Source organism: Grampus griseus, assembly GCF_964374135.1.
Source record: "Grampus griseus genome assembly, chromosome: 10".
NCBI classification, from domain to species: Eukaryota; Metazoa; Chordata; class Mammalia; order Artiodactyla; family Delphinidae; genus Grampus; species Grampus griseus.
The window spans coordinates 70,025,047-70,047,789 of record NC_139004.1 but is presented as its reverse complement, the minus strand read 5'-3'; the positions used below and the strand labels follow the sequence as shown (position 1 = coordinate 70,047,789).

At 40.4% G+C, this 22,743-nt stretch overlaps 1 protein-coding gene across 1 annotated transcript in view; it reads right to left on the bottom strand.

Moving 5' to 3' along the window:
* CACNA2D3 (calcium voltage-gated channel auxiliary subunit alpha2delta 3) overlaps positions 1-22,743 on the bottom strand; it is a gene marked incomplete at its 5' end in the record, with an annotated part of 768,939 nt that overhangs the window by 385,723 nt on the left and 360,473 nt on the right. Inside the window, one exon of the mRNA XM_082664450.1 lies at positions 13,167-13,241. Within this exon, the coding sequence (XP_082520576.1) occupies positions 13,167-13,241 (75 nt within the window). The remainder of the gene's footprint in view (positions 1-13,166; positions 13,242-22,743) is intronic.

Here is a 22,743-nt window from a genome sequence, read left to right as displayed (position 1 = left end):
ACAGTATTATTTTTATAAGTGCCTGAAGTGGTCTCTAGGGTAGCCCAGACGCTCTGGGTCGGTCACATTTTACTCACAGATTGTTATATTTACTGATGGCCCAGGACATGTGTGCATCCAAGTGCTGAACTGTTTCTGTGCCACACTGCCAGGTACAATTCCCATGATTGTTTAAACTAAATATTTGTGAAATCATGGACAGCACATTCTAGCTTAATGGTTTGAGTGTTTCCATTAAAAATGTCAAAAGGTGGATAGCTTGGTGGTATATATGCACATGAGAACTTCATGCAGAAGGGCTGGTCTCTCTAGGAGAAATGCTCTGGGAAGTGGCTTGTTCTGAGAACTGCAGTTTAGCCTTCATATACTCTATCTTTCTACATGTTAACATTTGGGGCAGAAAAACTTCTTAAGAAATCATTAATTATTATTATTACTTAAGTGAATAAACAATTACTCAAATTTGTTAAGATGCTAGCCCTGCAAAACGCCCTAATGCCATTCTCCCGTTAAACTTTCCCAGAGTCCTATGTGATAGTACAGGAAGGAAGGGGACAGTGGATGCTCACCTGTGGATGGGAAGGAAAAGGCAGCTTACAGAGGTGAGGTGATACACACACTGCTCCACAGCTGGTCACCTTGGCCAGACTCACAGCCATGTTAACTTGGTTCTTAACCGTTAGGCATTTCCACCTCTAATATTACTCTTCTCTCTCCAAAATAGAGACTATTGATCTGAAATTAAATTCACCCCAATAACTCAAAATTGTCATGCTGAACAGTAACTCTGGTGGATATAGATATATTGCTGTAACTTTTATCAAAATCCTTGATGTTGCTTATGTCCTCCCAGCTATTTTATCTAAACCGATTTTGGTCTTTCCCCCGGCCCAAAATCAGACTATCAGCTCCCATTTTTCAACTGTCAGTTTGCCTACCTCTAGCTTTCTCTTTTACTCTCAAGACCTAAGACTTCATGTTAAACTATAGCAGGATGAGAAACTGAATATTCCTTTCTCCATTCATTCACCTATTTAGTCAGTAATATCTGAGAACTTTTGATGGACAAGGTCTCCTTCTAAGAGAGGCAGCAGTGATAAAACACAGAGTATGAGTGTCCACAGAGAGATCTTTCAGGTTGCGGGTGAGAGACAGACAAAAGAACAAGTAAATAAAAAGAAAGGAACATCTGTCACCAGGGCTCACATGAGTCAGAGCAGGGTAGCATGGAGCAGGGGTCAGGGAAGGTGACCTCTGGGCTGAGATCTAACCAAAAAGGAAAGCTTCTACTTCTTTCAGGAGAAGGAGTTGGTGCTGAGGCCCTTAGGAGGTGGGAGTGGGCATGGCGTAGAGCGGGATGACAAAGAAACGAGCTCCATGCCCAGAGTGGATGAAGAAAGAGCGTATAGTGGTTGGCAGGCACTGCACTCACTGAAAAGAAAGTTAGGTTTCATTCTAGGTGGAATAGGAAACCTTGGGAGGGCTCTGATCAGGAGACTGACTTGATCCGATGTGCTCCTTCCTTCCTCCATTCAGTGCTCTTTATGCACAGCCCAGCCCTATGCTGGATGCAGTAGAAACAGTGGTGAATACAGAATCATCCAGGAGACCCTGGCTAGTGGGAAGGGCAGAGAGAAACCAGATCCAGGAGACCCTGGCTAGTGGGAAGGGCAGAGAGAAACCAGATCGCCACGTGGCATCATGGGGAAACCACAGAGGGCACTGTTATTGTATCTGAGATCAGAGGATGAAAAAGTTAATTGGGCAAAAGAGATGTGGGAGAATAGGAAGGAACAAAGTTGTATGTTCCAAACAGGGAAAACAGAACACCTGTAAGGTTTCAAGAGGGTGCACGATGACTTCTAGGCTATAGGAATTTTAATATGGCTGGAATAGGAAAGAAAGAGGGAAGTAAGGAGGGAGAGAGAGAAAGGTGATGGAGGGCAGGGGTGGGGGGAAATGTCATAATAGCAAAAGAGGAGAATGGATAGGCAAACAGGAGGCATATGATAGAAGCCTTAATAAGGAGGTGCCCAATAATTCAATATTCCAAGATAAGTTCTAGAGATCTGCTGTACAACGTCATGCTTTTAGTTCACCTAACTATAGACCATTGTCACTCTTTTGTGGTAATATACATAAACCCAACTTATTCTTGTTTAGAGCTCATTGTGTTATTTTGGATCTAGAAAAATTTATTTACATTTAAGTTATTCCAAATTTTTCTCTGTATTTTTAAATGTACTGTGACATTTTTTAAAGCAATGCAATTCTTACTACCTTTTATTAATTTTGAATTGAATAAAAATGGGTTAGTGTTTGTTCTCTCTGCAATTTTGTCTCCCTTGGTGTTTGGGCAGGCAACATTCACGAATGTGCAGAGGGCTACTTTCTGCTTACAGTTCATAACATACCCCTCACTCCCATAACACTGGCAAATCTGTACAATGTATACCCATCTGTACACTGGATGCCCATAAAGCCATGGGAAGGGGGAAGTTTTAGAATCCAGGATGACTCTTTTGACAAAGTTCAGGCTGGAAGAAACAATACTGGGGAAAATCCAGCAACTCTGATGTGCATTTTTGTTAATTCACTGAAGTTCAGTGTCTCCCGATCCCGTGGGAAAAAATCAAAACTGTGGAGGAAGATGACAGTGACATGGGTTTCTAAGATTGGTTGATTTTGCAGCAAATACAAATGAATCTTGAACAGAGCTATGAAATTCAGTGGATTTCAGAACATCTTCATTATAAAACCAGAGAAAAGCCATATCACTAATCTTCCTCCCTCCCCCAAGAGAGACCACAGGAGGTTCATTTTAAGGTCTGATGAACGGTTCAGGAGGTCTGAAGTAGATTAGGACAAGAGTTTACTCATTTGAATTCTATATTTAAACTCCAGGCTCAACGAATTTGTCATGGTTTCTCTTTCTTTAAAGAAAGAATATTTCTGTTAATTGGTACATAAAGCAGCAAAGCAAAATTCTCTCCAGACAGTAAACAATACTTTGAAAGACAAAAACAAAAACTTAATAGAATCTCAAGATCACTTGTTCAGGGATGATGTGTCATGGGCCATGTCAAGCAAAATCACAGGAAATCTGTGAAACAGGACTATTTAGTCTGTCCAAGGCCAGTGTTTTTGCCCTAACATTTTCTTTTATTTCAAGACATCAAGATTCTCTCATTCCTCTTTCAAATTTTTAAGATGAATTTTATCAAACTGTTTTAATTAAAATTATCCAGTTTTGATTTTTCAGGAGGTCACCTAAATATTGGGAAACCAGAGTTAACTGTCATTGGACTGAAGATACACGACATAATAATCCCAGATGTCACCTTCTAGAAGCCCTTTCATACCCTTTCATTAACTGCAAGTAGCATTACAGTGGTCACCAGGGAAATCGTCATAAGATGAAAAAGTAAGAAAGACATGATATTTGGCTGTCATGAGAACTTGTCAGGATATATATGGATATTTTGAGTGAAGAATGAAACATCCCAAAGGATTTGGCACATTTTAGTCAGAATTATTTAACTCACAGGATGGAAGGTTGGCATCAACATGCATGCACACTGCCTGTTGTACACAGGTTTATACAGAAGGTCATAATCCCCATTCCTATTTCACAAAGAACATGAGAAAATGGCTTCAAAGCTGCCATTCAAGGGATTTGGACTGAACTAGACAGAGTAGTGAGGAATATCAACCCTGGAATCAGATAATTTCACTCACAATCGAGTTCAGGTTATCCTGATTATATTAAAATGTAATGGGGCTTCCCTGGTGGCGCAGTGGTTGAGAGTCCGCCTGCCGATGCAGGGGACACGAGTTTGTGCCCCGGTCCGGGAAGATCCCACATGCCGCGGAGCGGCTGGGCCCGTGAGCCGTGGCCACTGAGCCTGCGCGTCTGTAGCCTGTGCTCCGCGACGGGCGAGGCCACAACAGTGAGAGGCCCGCGTACCGCAAAAAAAAAAAAAAAAAGTAATGCATTTCATGCTTTTGTTTTCAGTGTTTTGTGGGTCTTCTACTGAAATGAAAAAAAAAATTTTTCAACCAGAATCCTCTCCCAGGTGGCTTATCTATTCATTCATTCATTCATCCATTCATGCTTCTACTGAGCATCAACCTCATAGGTACTGACCTAGGTGCCCAGTCTTTTCCTTCTGGAAAACCAAGTAGGTCTGTCCAACACAGGCCTGCCTCCTTGCCACAGCTGTAGACACTGGGACCAGGCTGCTGGCTGGGCTGCTCCAGCCACTGGAAATGCAATTATGGATCCAGAATGTGCACCTGACCTTGCAGAATCAGAGTCCATAAGAAGACACATAGGGGAGGCACTGGAGGGAGTGGGGATGACTCCTGACACCATGTTCAAGGCCTTGGGTGCAGACTTTTCCACCCCAGGACTTTGCAGTTAGGTGAGGTGATGTAAATTATCATTTTGCTTTTTATGAATTTACTAGTCTGTGTCACATCCATGATGCGAGTCCTTAATGTATGTGGCCTAACATCTATTTGATGATACAAATGGAAATTCGTTGAAATTAGCCAAAAGAGCTCATCTTTGCTTAAAATATCCCAAGATTCCAATGAAAAACAAATGCTTTGTCTTCTGAGATTTCAGGTAAGAATACTGACATCCCTTGCCATTAGAAACTGAGCTACAATCAGCAACTTTTTTTAAGATAACTAAAGCAACCTAACACACATTGTTCAACTGCTTGCACTAATTTGATAAAGCCCCTTTTTAAGATCAACTTGTATACTTCATAATATTTTTATTAAACTCTTTATTTTGAGGTAAGTATAGATCCACATGCAATTCTCAGAAATAACACAGAGAAATGCCTTATACCTTTTACCTAGTATTCTTCCACTGACATGATGCAAAACTACAGGATATAGTGATATATATATATATACTATCTATATAGTATATAGTGATATAATATCACAATCAGGGTATTGACATTGATAAAGTCAAGATACATAACAATCCCATCACAACAAGGTTCCCTCATGCTGCCCTTTTATAACCACTGACCTCTCCCCACTCCCAACCCAAACCCCTGGCAACCACTAATTTGTTCTCCACTTCCATAATTTTGTAATTTCAAGAATGTTATAAGAATGGAATCATGCAGTATGTATTATTTTGGGATTGGCTTTTTCCACTCAGGATAATTCCCCAAATATTCAAAGATTTGTCCAAGTTATTGTGGGTACAAATAGTTCTTTTGTTTTTAATTGCTAAGTAGTATTTCATGGTATGGATATATCATAGCTTGTTAACTATTCACCTACTGAAGGATATCTGGGTTGTTTCCAGTTTTTAGCTTCTACAAATAAAGCTGCTAACAGGTTTTTGTGTGAACACAAGTTTTCATCTATCTGAGATAAATGCCCAAGAGCGCAACTGCTGGGTCACATCGTAATTGCATGTTTAGTTTTATAAGAAACAACCAAATATTTCCCAAAGTGGTTGTATCATTTTATGTTCCTTTCAGCAGTGTATGGTATGAGTGATCCAGTTTTTCCACATCCTAGCCAGCATTTGGTGTTTTTTTATTTTTTATTCATTTATTTTATTCTAGCCATTCCAATAGGTGTGTAGTGATACCTCATTGGGGTTTCAATTTCCCTAGCTAATGATGTTGAATATCTTTTCATGAACTCACTTGTCACCTGTATATCCTCTTCAACAAAATGTCTCTTCATGTCTTTTGCCCATTTTCTAATTATGCTTGGACTCTTGAGTTGGCATTATTTATGTATTCTTTATATACTTGAGCTCTATCTATACGTAGTTTATATATAGTTAGTATATTCATATAGATTGCTAGTTCCAAACTGTCTTGGGAAAAGATATTTGCAAACCACACATTTTTGCATCCTTTCAGCAGGGTCTTTCACATACAAAAGGGTTTTTTTCTAATTTCAATGAGATCCATTTTATCAAATTTTCCTTTTATGGATTGAGCTTTTGGTGTCAAGCCTAAGAACTCTTTGTCTAGCCCTAGATTTTCTGAAGATTTTCTCTTTTTTTTTTCAAAGGGTGTCATAGCTGTATATTTTACATTTAAGTTTTTGATCCATTTGAGTTAAATTTTGTTTAAGTTTCAGTGTTTCAGCCAAGGTTAATTTTTTGTTTATTTGTTTGTTTCCTCTTCCTTATGGATGTTCAACTGCTTTGGCACTATTTGTTGAAAAGGATATCGTCCTCCATTGAATTGTCTTTGCACTCTTATAAAAAATCAGTTGAGCATATCTGTGTGGGTATATTTCCGTGTTCTTTCTTCTATTCCATTGATCTATACGTCTACTCCTCCATCAATACCACACTGTCTTAATTACTGTAACTATGTAATAGGCCTTAACATTGGGTAAATTGATTCCTCCTACTTCCTTCTTTTTCAAGATTGTTTAATATTCTAGGCCCTGTGCCTTTCTATGTAAACTTTAGAATACTCTTGTCTATGTCTATAAAAACCTTGCTGTAATTGACAGGAATTGCATTAAATCACAAGACATTTATTGATTAAGTTCGCCATCTTATATGGGCCCGGGTTGTAGCATCCCAAAGCAATTACAATAGTAACATCAAAGATGACTGATCACAGATCACCATAACAAATACAGTAATAATGGAAAAGTGTGAAATATTGTGAGAATTACCAAAATGTGACACAGAGGCATGAAGTGAGCACATGCTGTTGAGGAAATGGTGGCAATAGACTTTCTTGGCTCAGGGTTGCTACAAACCTTCAGTTTGTGAAAAACGCAATATTATTGCAAAGTGCAATAAACTGAAGCAAAATAAAATGAGGTATGCCTGTAACTAATTTCTGCTCTTTATTATTTCCTTCCTTCTGTTTGCTTTGGGTTTATTTTGCTCTCATTTTTCTAGTTTCTTTTGGTAGGAAGTTAGATTATTAATTTGAGGCTTTCCTCTTTAATATAAGAATTCAGTGCTATAAATTTCCCTCTGGATGCTGTAATAGCTTTGTCCCACATATTCTGATACACTGTATTTTCATTCATTTTTATATTTTTAAAATTTCCTCTAAGACTTCCTCTTTGACCCATGAATTATTTAATAGTATATTGTTTAATTTTGAAATGTTTAGAGATTCTTCTGATGTCTTTATATTAATGATTTCTAATTTGATTCCATTATAATTATAAAAAATACTCTATCATTTTAACTCTTTCAAAGTTGTTGAGGTTTGTGTTATGACCCAGGATCTGTTTTATCTTGGGTAATGTTCCATGGGTACTTGAAAAGAATGTATATTCTGCTGTTGTTGGGTAAAGCCTTCTATGAATGGTATCTGTATCTTATTGGTTGATGGTGTTGTTCAGTTCCTCCATATCCCTGCTGATTTTCATCTTAATAGTCTGGCAACTCATGACTGTGAAGTGTACAAGTCCCCAACTATAACTGTAAGTTCTTCTATTTCTACTCTCAACTTTTAATTTTTGCTTCATGTGTTTTGAAGATCTGTAGTTTGGTCCAAACATATTTAGAATTGTTATTTCTTCCTGGTGGATTGACCCTTTTATCATTATGTACTGTCCCTCTTTGTCTCTAGTATCTTTCTTTGCTCTGAAGATGAATTTACCTCATATTAATATAGTCACTTCTATTTTTTAATGTTTGTATAGTATATCTTTTCCCATCCTTTTACTTTCAACATACCTATGTCATTGTATTAGAAGCAAATTTCTTGTTGTAAGCATATGGTTGGGTCATTTTTAAAAAATCTACTTGGCCAATCTCTATCTTTCAATTGGTGTGCCTAGACCACTTATATTTAAGATAATTAGTGATATGTTAGGGATTAAGTCTGCCACTTTATGTCTTTTTCCTGTTCATTTCCTCTGTTTCTCATTTCTATTTCTCTTTTCTTACATTTCTGTGAGTTACTTTTTAAGTATTCCTCTTTTTATTGTTTTCTTAATGGTTGCTCTAGGTACTATAATATAAACATGTAATTTATCACAGTCTATTGGTATTAGCATTTATCACTTACAGTGAAATGTACAAATCCTACTTCTAATTAGGTCCCTCTACCTTCCATACTTTCAAATATAATTGTCTTAAGAATTTCCTCAGCAAACACTGGGCACCATCAGATGATGCTATAATTTTTGTTTCAACTATCATATATGATTTAAGAATCTCCTGACGTGTGGAGAAAAGGGAACCCTCTTACACTGCTGGTGGGACTGTAAACTGGTGCAGCCACTATTTAAAATAGTATGGAGGTTCCTCAAAAAACTAAAAATAGAGTTCCCATATGATCCGGCAGTCCCACTCCTGGACATATACCCAGACAAAACTATAATTTGAAAATATACATGCACCCCTATGTTCATAGCAGCACTGTTTACAATAGCCAAGACATGGAAACAACCTAAATGTCCACTGACAGACGAATGGATAAAGAAGATGTGGTATACCTCTTGCACTGTCGGTGGGAATGTAAACTGATACAACCACTATGGAGAACAGTATGGAGGTTCCTTAAAAAAACTAAAAATAGAATTACCATATGACCCAGCAATCCCACTACTGGCCATATACCCAGAGAGAACCATAATTCAAAAAAACACATGCACCCCAATGTTCATTGCAGCACTATTTACAATAGCCAGGTCATGGAAGCAACCTAAATGCCCATCGACAGACAAATGGATAAAGAAGATGTGGTACATATATACAATGGACTATTACTCAACCATAAAAAGGAATGAAATTGGGTCACTTGCAGAGACGTGGATAGACCTAGAGTCTGTCATACAGAGTGAACTGAGTCAGAAAGAGAAAAACAAATATCGTATATTAACACCTATATGTGGAATCTAGAAAAATGGTAGAGATGAACTGGTTTGCAAGGCAGAAATAGAGACACAGATGTAGAGAACAAACATATGGATACCAAGCGGGGAAAGCAGGGGGTGGTGGTGGTGGGATGAATTAGGAGATTGGGATTGACATATATACACTAATATGTATAAAACAGATACTAATAAGAATCTGCTGTATAAAAAAAAAGCATAAAATAAAATTCAAAAAAAACGAAGATGTGGTATATATGTGGTACACACACACACAGTGGAATATTACTCAGCCATTAAAAAGAATAATAGTATTTGCAGCAACATGGATGGACCTAGAGATTATCATAATAAGTGAAGTAAGTCAGAAAGAGAAAGACAAATAGCATATGATACCACTTTTACATGAAATCTAAAATACGACACAAATGAACTTATCTATGAAACAAAAGCAGGCTCACAGACATAGAGAACACACTTGTGGTTACCAAAGGGGGAGGTATGGGAGAGGGAAGGATGGGGAATTTGGGATTAGTAGATGCAAACTATGATACATAGGATGGATAAACAGCAAGGTCCTACTGTATAGCACAAGGAACTATAATTTAATATCCTGTGATAAACCATAGTGGAAAAGAGTATGAAAAAGAAAAAGAATATGAAAAAGAATACATTGATATGTATAAATGAGTCGCTTTGCAGTACAGCAGAAATTAACACAACGTTGTAAATCAGCTATACTTCAATAAAATTTTTTAAAAATCTTCTGAGAATTAAGATACTACATCATACTTACTTCTATATTTAACCATTTCTATATTCTTTCCTTCTTTAAAAAAAATTTATTTGGCTGCACCGGGTCTTAGTTGCAGCACACGGGATATTCGTTGCCACATGCGGGCTCTTAGTTGCGGCATGCACGTGCTGTATCTAGTTCCCTGACCAGGGATGGAACCCGGGCCCCCAGTACTGAGAGGGTGGAGTCTTAACCGCTGGACCACCAGGGAAGTCCCTATATTCCTTCCTTTCTGAAGTTTCAAGCCTTTTTCTGTTATTTCCCTTCTGTTTGGAGAAATTCTCTAACCATTCTTTAAGGGTAGGTTTGCTGGCAACAAATTCTCAGAGTTTTCCTTCTAAGCATGTCTTTATTTCTCCTTCATTCATGAAGAGTATTTTCACTGAATATAGAATCCTAGGTTGACAGTTCATTTCTTTCAGTACTTGAAAAATGCTACGCCACTTCCTTCTGGTCTCCATTGTTTCATATGAGAAATCTGCTGTTATTCAAATTGGTATTTTAAATAATGTGTCATTTCTCTGTGGTGGATATCACTTTTGTTTTCCTTGTGTAATTATATTTAATTATAATGTCTTCCCATGGATTTACTTGGATTTATCCTATTTGGAATTTACTCAGCCTCTTGAACATGCATGTTTATGCCTTTCACTAATTTGGGGAGGTTTTCAGCCAATATATCTTCAAATATCTATCCAGTCCCACACTCTCATCTCCTGAGACTTTTATGACATGAATGCTAGCCCTTTTGCTGTCCCACACGTCCCTGAGACTCTATTCATTTTGTTCCAATCTATTTTCTCTCTGTTGCTCAGGCTGGATGATCTCTATTGATCTGCCCTGAAGTTTACTAATTCTATCTGCTGTCATCTCCACTCTACAACTGAGCTGATCCAGTGAGTTTTTTATTTTGGTGACTGTATTTTTCAGTTCTATAATTTCCACTTGGCTCTTTTTTATAACTTCTATTTCTTTACCGAGATTTTATATTTTTTCATTTATTGGAAAAATAAATGAAAAAGAGAATTCCTAATTGCTTTTGAAACAATTTAATTTTTAAAAAAATATTTTTTAAATTTAATTTTAATTTCAACATCTGATTCCTGTCAATATTGGCATCTATTGATTGCCTTTTTCATTTATGTTGTGACTTTTCTTGTTCTTGGGATGACAAGGAATTTTTAATTGCATTTTGGGCATTTTTGATTGTATACAGTGAGACTCTGGGTCCTATTTAATCGGTTTTCTTGGCAGTAAATCTCTCTGTTGAGGTGTGGCACAAGGGCCAAGTGGTTGTGGGTGGGGTGGAAGATCAACTTCCTGTTCATCCCTGCTGAAACTGTGGACAGCTGGTCTATTGGTTGCTCCATTGGTGTTTGGCTAGAATAGGAAAGGTACTGTCACAAAAGGATTTTATTGTTAGGCCATTCTTTTCCTGGTCCTTTGACTAAAGGAAACAGGCTTTTCTTAGAAGTTTGTTTTTCTGTTTGTTTGTTTTTGTCTATGCCTGTTGTTGGCCCAGGTGGGAAGCTTCTGGAGTGCTCTATTTGGGAACAGATTCTATTATAGAACAGATATTGATTCTATGGGAATTAATAAAGAACCCAGGGAAGGGGCTTCCCTGGTGGTGCAGTGGTTGAGAGTACGCCTGCCGATGCAGGAGACGCGGGTTCGTGCCCTGGTCCAGGAAGATCCCACATGCCGCAGAGCGGCTGGGCCCGTGAGCCATAGCCGCTGAGCCTGCGCATCCGGAGCCTGTGCTCCGCAACAGGAGAGGCCATAACAGTGAGAGGCCCGCGTACTGCAAAAAAAAAAAAAAAAAAAAAACCCCAGGGAACTCACCTCCATGTCTTTAAGTCTAGGCAGTTCCCCTTCTTTCTACCTTGCAGGTCTTCCTATACTTGTTTGTGGGGTAACGTCCAGGACTTTTCAGTTGTAAGGGGAGGGATCTGATTAAAATATGGCTACTCCATACTGGCAAAATAAAAAGTCTGGATTGGTTTTAATAAAAACGACTTCAATCTTCAACATTCATAAGTTCAAAGGAGATTTTAAATAAATTCTTAGCTCACTTTCTCTAACAATTTTTTCATTCATTAGACTTCATATCTCCAAATATCACACTGCTCTTGTTCATCGGGGAAGCCACCTGAAGGAAGAATCTTTTCTATTTAATGTTGTAAGCACCATCACTGGACACCTATTTAAGGCTCTGGGAGATATTCCAATGCTACAAAATTGGGAATGGGGTGAACTCCAGAGCCAGGCAATGGCCAAACAAAGAGAAAGTCCCTAGCGAAATCTGGCTGTAAGTTTGTTATTTTTTTCCTACCTTGGCCAAAAAAATTACCATGAACAAACATTCCCTGGATACACTTGTTCTTTGAACTATAACATACTTGTTTCTCTCTCCTAAAAGCAAAGCTGATTATAGTGGTGCTTCCCCCTCAGATTAAGGTTTGGATATTAACTCTGTTATAATTTGTCCTTCTCACTCTGTGTTCCAGTTCTAGTGCATTTCTCCCAATCCTCTATTGTTCACTCCCTCAGAGGTACCCAAACTTCTACCACCTGCATCTAGGATAGCACCAATGGGACTCCCTGCCCATTTGGGCCAGAGGTTCTTCCCAGCACATGCATAGTACATCACAGAGAGCTACCTTGGCCATTGTCCTCAGTCACCTCATGGGGATCTGCTCTCCAGAGGAGGAGCATTATTTTATTGTACCCACATGGCAGGTACAACAAAACAATGTGAGTAATGATGATAGCTATGAGTCCCAGGACGTGTGACATTGTTGCAGCCACAGCTACACAGCTACAGGGTCATTTGGCCCTGTAGGGTGATTGGTGGTGGCTGTGATGGTTGTACTGACAGATTTAAGGGTGGCCAAAGGAAAACAGAATTTTATAGAAATCCACTGTGCAAATTTTCCAAGAATGCTCCAACTGGAAAGGAAACTTGTATCCCATTTCCTAAGTTCCTCCATTAACATACCTTCCTTTTGCTCCAGGCAATATATATTTATGAAGCAGGCAATGCTCGCAGCATTAAGGATACAGCAGAGAGTGACATTATCCCTATCCTTATAAAGCTTACCTTCTAAACCAGGAGTCAAGTTACCCCAATATCTACCCCAACAGTTATTTAATTAATTTTATTATTAAGTGCAAGAAGAGATATAACAAGTGGGTTCAATTTTCTTTGAAATTCCAGCAAGAGCCATATTCTTTCAATGGTGTCAATATGGGTGAAAAGCACAACACAGGATGTGCTTAGACCAAAAGAAAATCAATTGTTTCAGAACTATCGAGCATCTGAACTCAATATAAGTATTTTACTTTCATGATTTTATTTGGGCCTCTTCATAAATGTTCTACACACTGGAGTTCCAAGGCCCTAAATGAAAGGGCAGTACATTTGGTGAGTTTAAATACTAGGACAGAATTACTGTAATTGATCACTGTGAGGGAGATGGGTGTGCCATGACCCCTGATGCACCTGCCCAGCAGCAGGCCCTACCTCCTTGTTTGTCCTGTCAGCTTGCACCAACGTTCCATTCAGGCAAGGTTCCACGTAGTGAAGCTCCTCGTTATACTGCAAAGGGAAAAACAGCCAAGAGGAAACACTTAATTAAGCCTTTGAAGGGTACACAATAATTTAAGGATACACACACACACACAAACAAAAAAGCAGCACGATCACAGGCTCAATTCATTTACACATAAGGTGACTTTCTCAATCAGTACCCCTACAAAAAAATTGTGCTTAAGTGCAAAGACATACTTTATTCATTTCTTGTTTGAGGGGGAAACTTGTACAGCACATATTGGTAGATGGCAGTGTTCAGGGTGTACACAGTTAACTGATAATCCTTCAGGGGTGACTCCAAATATAGGGGTGACTCCAAACATAGGGGCTCCCAGGGCATGGCTAACAGTGCATGGTCCAGCTGAGATCTAAAGAGCATTCCACAGAATTTCCTGGCGGTCCAGTGGTTAGGACTCTGTGCTTCCACTGCAGGGGGCACAGGTTCGATCCCAGGTCAGGGAACTAAGATCCCACAAGCCGCATGGTGAGGCAAAATAAATAAGTAAATAAAGAGCACTCCAAACTTGGGCGGATAGGGCTCCAGCTCTGCCTTTGGTTTCATGGAGCTAAGGAACCTATGTGCAGGTCACATATGAGTGAGTACAGAATGTTGGAAAGGAGAGGCCTGGATATTCCCCTATAAGAGCCTTTGCAGGTGTTGGTCAGAGCACTGCACATGCCCAGTGACACCACTGTCCACACAGGCCAATGCCAGCCTTCCCGTCATTTTTGATTCCAGAATACCCAGATTATGAAAGCTTGTTTTTGTCCAAAGCTCACAGCTAGGAAGAGAAATTCTGAGTGGTCTTATTTAAATTTCTCTCATCAAGCATGGTTCTCTGCACTGTAGCTAGATTGGGACATTCCCAAACACAAATCTAATCATTCCCCCTCTTGTCAATGTCATTCAGAGCCCCCCACTGCTCTGCAGAGGAAACTTCCCAGGGCTTGGCAGGGCTCTAGCCACTCAGCCCTGTTGACCTTTCTAGCATCTTCACTCATTAGCCCTCCCCATAAACTCGGCAACAGCCTGCCCTAATTCCCTTTCTGTCCTCTGAGATGACCCATCTTTTCCTTCAGGCCTTCCACAACTGGGCCTTCTTCCTGAAGCCCTCCTTTGGCATCTCCAGCTGACACCTGTTCATCCTCTGGGCCACCTCACCCCTGACTCCTCTGGGAAGCTGCCTCTGTTGCAAGAGAGGCTCCGCTCCTATCCATTCCAAAATTTTAATTGCCTGGTGCCTGGATCCATCACAATGTGGGACCACATCAGTAGGGTCTATGTCTGGTTCCTCAGTGTATTCCCTGTGACAAGCACAGGGCTGGACCCAGAGTAGGTACTGGGGAACAATTTGTTCAATGAGAGTATCATGGCATTTCCACTTTAGGGACCAAAGGCCCAGCCCAGAGCTCCAGAGGGAAGGGACCAGAACCATCTCTCACAGGGCCAGCCTGCGAGCAAAGTCTGGCTAAGAAGTTTGGACTTTAAGCCTACAGGCAGTGAGAACCATAGGCTGTGGGCAGAGGAGTAGGTGAAAAAAAGAGATCAGTTTGGGGCAACTACTCTGGACACACTGCAGGGACAGACTGCAGAGGACCAGACTGGCAGCTGCTGCAACAGTGACTAAGATGTATCAGGTTTCACCTACCAAGATGCTTAATAGCAAGTAGGGGTAGTGATAACACTAATATTTGCAACTAACTGTTAGTGAGCATTTCCTTTATCTAGACACAGGCTAGACTTCATTCACAGGATACCTCAACCTCAGGTAGTAAGTACTTCCAATCACTCCCCCTTTACAGATGGGAAAACAGAGGCCGAGTAAGGATGATGAACTTGCCCAAAGTCACTGAGGAGTACATAGGGTGGAGTTCAGATTCAAACCCAAGCAGTTTGACCTTCCAACCACTGACCCCAGGACCTCAGAGCCCCCAATTTCTCCTCTCTGGCGCCTAAGCCTATGTTTCCTATCAATCTGACTTTTGCTCCCTCTTTAATCTTTGTTTTTAGTCACATAAAACCATCAGAAAAATTATAGCTCAGTGGACTTAGAGCTGAGATGAGGCATGGAGAAAAAATAGATTTATGCAATTCTGAAATCAGCTGTCAACAAATGGAGTGTCATCTCAGGATTCAGGAAGCAACTGCACAGGCTAACCTGAAGAAATGCTTCTCCAAAATTCTCAGTCCAGGGAATTCCCTGGCAGTCTAGTGGTTAGGACTCCGTACTTTCACTGCTGAGGGCCCGGCTTCAAACCCTGGTTGGGGAACTAAGATCCTGCAAGCCGCACAGTGCGGCCAAAATAAAATAAAATAAACAAAACTCTCAGGGCATATAAAACTGACACTGGAAGTTGCTGGGGGGAAAAAAACAAAAACAACCCAGCCATTTTTCCTCTCCTCCACCTCCCTCACTGACTGATTTGGTTCAGGGTGATAATATGCCCATTCCTAAAGCTTAATTCCTTTCATTCTTGAAGCATAATCAGTCTTAGGCAATCACAGCTATTTGGTCCCCCTCTGTTGGATACAGGCTTTCACAGCATGTCTTGCAGCTGGGGGTGGTCAAGTAATCCATTCCCAGCCAATGAAACATAAGGGGTAGTTTTCTGGGCAGTTTCAATGAAATTTTTTTTCTTGCCATTAAAGGAAAACTCTTCTACATCCACTGCCTTCCTTCCCTCTTGAGATGCTATTGTGGAGCTGCAGCAGTCATTTTGCAACCATGAGGTTGCAAAGGTTGACAAGGTTAAGAATGGAGAGCAAGGCTCAAGGAAGACAGAGCAGGAAGATAGAGCCAATGTGGGTCCTTGCTGACACTGTTGAGCCATTGTACCAAACTGCAGCTGCCCTCTTTGAGGCTTCATCCATGAGATTATGAAACACCTATAGACTGAAGCAACTTTTATTCAATTGTTCTGTAACTTGCAGCCCAAAACTTTCCAACTCCATTTTCCAGGTAAATTTTAAAACTTTACCTACATTCTACCTGATACACATTCACAATGTTGATTCCTGGGGTTCTATACTCTGAGGTAGGAGTCAGGACACTTGGGTCCAGGTCCCGCCTCTGCCATACACTCAGTGTGTGGCCTTGGGTAAGTCACTAAACCTCTGTGATCCCAGATCTTATGCATAAGGTGCTAATTCATCTTCAGTTTACCCTCCCCGGGCCCCTGTGAGGATCCAATGATGCAAAATACCTGAAACTGCTTTGTTATGTAAAGGCCTGTATATGTGGGGGACCAGAGAGGGGCTTACAAGTAAAGAAGACCAAGAAGTTCTTGCCCTCATCAGGGAGGAACATGTGCAGTAATCAAAACCATGTTCGCCGTCACTGTGCAAGCCCTGGCCACAGTGGAGGAATCTGCTCTTCTGAACCCCCGCCAGCTTGTTAGTGGCATCATCCAAGCTTGCAGTTAACTAATTTCCCTTGACTGCATCAGGACAAAACTATGCTGAGCAATCTGGACTGTATCACCAAAGGGAACGGGGCTCAGCCGTCTGTGTGAGGGAATGGTGCACACCAAGCAGCTGTGCCAAAGAGGCCCACGGGCTGTGCATGCTCACCACGCTACCCAGCACTCCTCCAGAGGGGGACACCAAGGGTGCCCTGCATGTAGAACTGCTCCCAGGCTCCCAGCAGTTCTCCTTTTGGAAACCTTTACATTTCTGCATTTTAATGGATGGCCCCTAGATTTCCACATTGTGAAACAATGTGAGATGGCCAAGTCAATTTACAACTGAAGGTCTGGTCACCTCCAGTCCTAAGATACAATGGCCTCCTTCAGCTCTCCTTCATCCCTACTTAAACAATCAGATATCAATGGTCTAATAGAAAAGGATGCAATGCACATCATCATTAGCCAGATGCAATGCTCTTCTGCCATTTGCTTTTGCTCCCTCCCACTACCAAGAGTGAACCCCAGGGAGGCACTCAACTACCCCCTACTCTCCCCAAACATTTTAGTCCTTCCTGCAAGTTTCTGGAAAATGGGAGGAGTATCTTAGCAGGATAGGAGAGAGCCCAGGCAGCCCTAGAGATGGTCTAGCCAGCCCACTAAACATGTGGTGAGGAGATGGACAAAGAACTTTCACCCTTTAAAGAACTTAGAATCTACCACATAGCCTCAGGGCCTCAGTCACTGTCAGTTTCCTTCTCCCTTTCTCCTGGCTGGTTGGCTCTTCTCCTCTGATTCACACAAGTGTAGAGCAGTAGAGCTAAAGCAACTGCAGCAAACAGGGTGGGTTCAAATCTGGGCTCGGACACACACTAGCTGGGTGACCTTGGCCAAAGCATCTCCACTCTTTGGGTGTCAGTGTTCGTATTGGGGGGATGGGGTTTGTAATTGCATCTTTCTAACGAACTCATCGTGAGGATGAAATGAGATGGTTCAGTAAAGAGTCAACAGAGAAGCCTCACGTAAGAAAGTGTCTGGGTGTACAAGTACAAGAAAGAAAGAAAATATTTATGTGAGTGTGCTGTGTGCTACACAGAAAGACTGACAGCTGGTACTTGCTAAGTAGGAAGGGGTGTTGGGGCAATGGCCATGACTTATTCTTGGGAACAGGGCTCACGTACCCCTGACCTCTGCAGAGAGCACAGACTCAGCATTCGTTGGAGAGAAGGGCTGCTTCAGTAGGCACATGTGACTCTCTAAATACCTGAGACAGAAACCACCACATTGTGTGGCTGTACACTGCCCCACCCTAGGCCACACTCTGAACCCTCCCAAAAACCTGGGTATTTGGCAGACAGGGAGCCAAGACAGAGCTGCCAGCCTACTGCCAAATACCAGCCGGGAAGGTATCTGCGATGAAACCCTTTGTTCGTTTTTTCCCTGAATATTAACTAAGCACCTGCCATGTGTCAGGGATATCAAACACTGGCTAAATTTGCACATGATCATCACTGTGGAGTGATCATGGACCACTTTTTCTTACTTTTATTAGTAGAAGAATGTGCTCAATAATGTTTGCTTTTCCTTTTCATGATAAAAAAGTGCTTATTTGTGATGTTGCCATGGTCCATCCGAAAAAAAAAAAAAAGCCTCAAGAGAAACCCATGCTATTCAGGCCAACCGCCAAACTCTAGGCTCTGACAGCAAGGAATACATCACCATCTGCCTTTTCTTTCCTTTCACCCAATCTCTGGAAGTACCCCCAACATCTCGCATTTTAAAGACACAGCAAAATCCTCAATGGGAATTTTAATGATGATGTAAAAGAGGAAAGCCAAGTTTCATTCAATGAATGGCCAGAACTTTTGGGAGAAGAATCTAAAAACAAAGAACAAATGGGCTGGGCTCACCCACCAAGATTCATGCAAGCTTCGGCATTGGTGCAGAAGTGTCACATGTTGGTTCATGTAAATCTCAGCCCAGAGACTGGAGAGCAAAGGACAGCTGACTGGGCTCTGGATGATACTGGGGATTCTGAACCCTGCTTAACGTTGGAAGCTGGACATGATTAATGAAAGCAGTGCAGCTTTCAGGCCTAACAAAAGAAGATCAACAGTTGCCTTTAAGGATAATGAGGAAAGACCTCATGAAGAAAGAGGAGACTTTAGGGAACATGTGGACACGTCACCCTGCAGCAGAGACTCCTTCCATGTCTTCCACTGCCTTCAGGGGATGTACCAGTTCCTCTACGTGGCTGATGACCAGACTTGCTTGATCTGGACCGCCCCTCTCAATCCACTACCATTCTTTTCCCCATCACCCCCACCTACCCACTCTCTCTGCCTTCCACATTCACCCCGACTCCACTATGTCCAGTCACTGAACTCCTTTTAGTCAAGCCAGCCAGGCCTGTACTTCCTGGAGGTGGGAGAAAACTTACTACAACCTGAAAATAGCACTTTCCTCCTCAATTGTTATTCTCCTTTTTCCTGCCCTACCTCACTGCATATGCCTGGCTAACGCCTACCTACCTTAAAGTCTTCACTTCGTCATCGCTTCTTCCAAGAAGCCATCACTGAGCCCCCCGTTGGTTGCATGTTCCAGCTTTGTGCTCTCTCAGCCTCCCCACCCCAACCCAACCCTCTCTGAGACTGCTCTGTCCACACGACTGTGAGCACCTGCTTCCTGGTTTCATTCACATCCAAAGCACACACATACACACAAAACCTCAAAGTCCATGCAGGAAGACAACCTGTCTTCCTTACCTACAAAAGCAGCCTCAGTACTTAACTCTTAGCACTCAACACTATTTGTTGAATAAATAAATAACCAGAACAAAGAAATGAAAGGCAAAACTGAAGATCACTGATGGAAAAGATTAGAAACAAAGCCAAGAGAAGAAAAAAATAGTTGACACAAAGACAAAAAAATAAATAAACTAATATGATAAGAATCTCTAGCCTCTTTGAAAAACAGGTAATAACCGTTTTAGAGAAGCCTTAGTTACACATACACACACACACACACACAAATATATATATATATATATATACAGAATTAAAATACTGGCATGCTCATACAATGCAAGAATCTGATGTAGAATTGCTGGAACTCCATTAAATATTTTTATGGTTTTATTGATGCACTTTCGATTAAATAACCTTTAGAATGAAAATGTGTAGAGTTTATGTAATGAAGCAGATGAATCCACAATATTTTCACCAACACAAGGCATCCCAGGGATCTTTTGCATTACAAAAGCTTCTTGTGTAATTTGAAACACGACTGGACGTAATTAGCAGTACAGAGAAAATGAGCACCGAAAGAAAATACCATCCTCATACTTTTAATACGGAATCGATTACTTTAAAAAGCAAATCCACAGCAGGCAAAGCACTGGAGAAACGGTTCTGAAGAAAATTCTGCAAATTAAAACCAGGGCACCAGAAAGTTCTGGGTTGAACTAACAAATGATGCTCTTCTCTATTCAACTCTGCACAAACACGGGCTACAGGAGGCATTTAAATTGATTTATCAATATCAGCCCAGTTAATACTGTGTTCATTTAATGCATGGCTTAGGCTTCTGTAAAATCATTTTTCTAACTTCAGCATGGAACAGAATTAGCACCCTCATTTTTATGATAATATTGTTAATTTAATGCATGGCTTGGAGTTAGACTTCAAAGTGAATCAGAAAAATATGGCTTTTCTCTTGTCAGAGACATCTCTCTTCATGCACCAGTGGTCTGATCTTAAATTTTAACTTCAACTGCACAAAATCACTCTCATATTTCAACTGTTCTTTCATAATTCAATCATTTAGTTCATTGGTCTTAGATTGATTTTGCAATATCCTGCTCAGGAAAACTAAAACAAGTTTTAACATTATCTTTTCATGTTTATTCTCTGGGAAGATCTGGATTGGACACTTTTCAGAATACTCTATAAGATGCACTTAGGAATGAAGTTAATACAAACATGCAAAAATGGCTAGAATGGGCAAGGAAAGTCTTTTCCACCATTTAAATTCTTTTCCTCCTTTCCCCATTATGGCACTGAAAATCAAATGGCAATGATGAATTAGATTTGTACAAACGAAAAACCTACAATGTACAAGAGCTTCCAACATTAAAAATAAAGATTGTATTTTTTACTTTCTCTCTAAAACACTGAAATGTCTCCTCAAACATCTACCCAGCAAGCAAGAGAAAACTGACAGTGTAATGAAGGGTGAAATGATAATGTCCTCTCCCGTAAATGGAATCCAGCCAACTAGAACAATGCATTCAAACAGATTTGCAGGGCATTCTGAATGGAGTTTCAAACATCCCAGCCCCCTGTACTTACAAGAGCCTGCAGTGGGGTCTCCCTCTAGATGGGGGCAAGTGACCATTTTAGACAGATGGAGGAAACATGTACATCATATTACTAGAGCAATTTTGCCACTGTAGAAATAGGAAAAGGAGATGGAGGAAAAAGCCACCACCACAATTTGGCAAGGCAGAACTGGTGAACCACACTTAGGGTTGGAAGAGACAATTCAAGGGAATGCAAATGAAGACTTGTCAATTACAAATCTACTATTTAGGACCCTCAAAATATTGTTGTTATGGATTGAATGCTTGTGTCCTCCCCTTAATTCATATGTTGAAGCCCTTAACCCCCAGTGTGGTGGTATTTGGAGATGGGGCCTTTGGGAGGTAATTACGGTTAGATGAGGTCATGAAGGTAGGGCTCTTGTGATGGGATTGTACCCTGATAAGAGAAGATGTGAGAGAGCTTGCCCTCTTTCTCTTTCTTTCTGCATAAGCACAGGGAGAAAAGGTCACGTGAGCAGACAGCAAGAATGTGGCTATGTGCAAGCAACGAAGAGAATTCTCACCAGAAACCAAGTCCTGCCAGACCTTGACTTTGGACTTTCCAGCCTCTAGAACTGGGATAAAATAAATTTCTGTTGCTTAAGCCACCCAGTCTGTGGTATTTAGTTATGGCAGATGGAGCTGACTAATACAGTTTCTAAGTATGCAAACATTATAACCTGCTTAGTGGACATTCTGATAATACCTAACTCTGTGCAGACCCTCCTTCGGTGCAACAATTTCACTTCTAGAGTTTATTCAACAGAAGCACACCCAATCCTGCAAAAATATATGTATGAGTCCATTCACTGTAGCACTCTTGAGTAGAAAAGAGATTAGTAACAGCATAGTGTCCAGCAAAGGGGGACTGGTTAAAAAATTAATGCCAACTATAGAGGATGGAATGCTCTGTTCTTCAGGTACACTTGATACAATACAAGTATAGAAGCAAGTTGCTGAATATTCTGTAAAATAGGATTCTATTTTTGTGGGAAAAATATGTGTTCATATATATACAGAAAAATTTGGAAGAATATGTGCCAAATGGAAAGGGAATGGGAACATTTCTGAGTTGTTTAAAATTTTTACATATGTTGCCTATATTAAAAGCAATCAATACATTAGAGTTACTGCTAATTAGTGGTTCCTTTTATGACCTCAGGCTTTTAATATAAATTCAAACATATTTGATCCCATTAAGGGAAAAGAGTTCATGATTTTACTATAGAGGCTTCAAATGAAAAAGTTCAGAGTATCTTTCTAGTTGTCGAAATAATTATGTAAACAGTCTTGAAGCTGATCATTTATGTTGAAAACTAACAAACAGATGTACAGTGAGGGTTAATGGGCCCTCTAATGGGTTTCTTTATATAAGGGGCCAATTTGGGGTAAAAAAGAATTTTTTTTTCCTTAGCTGTTCTATAATAACTGGCATGTCTACTTTTAATTATCTTAATCACCCTCTCTTCATTATTGAGTTGACACTGTTTGTATATCTTAATGAATTTACAGAGATTATTTCAATCGATTGGTTTTGTTAACAGAACAATAAATCCTGACTGATAAAGGATTCACAATGTAATTAGCTAGCTCTTATTATGCAAATTTCTGATACTTCTGTAATGAGTAATTAAAGATTAAAAAGAAAGATAGTCCCAAATTAGCTGCTTCTTAACTGTAAATGCTTCAGGATGTGTGAGGATCAGCCCACGTTTGCATATTCACAATGAGCCTGGTAACTAAAGT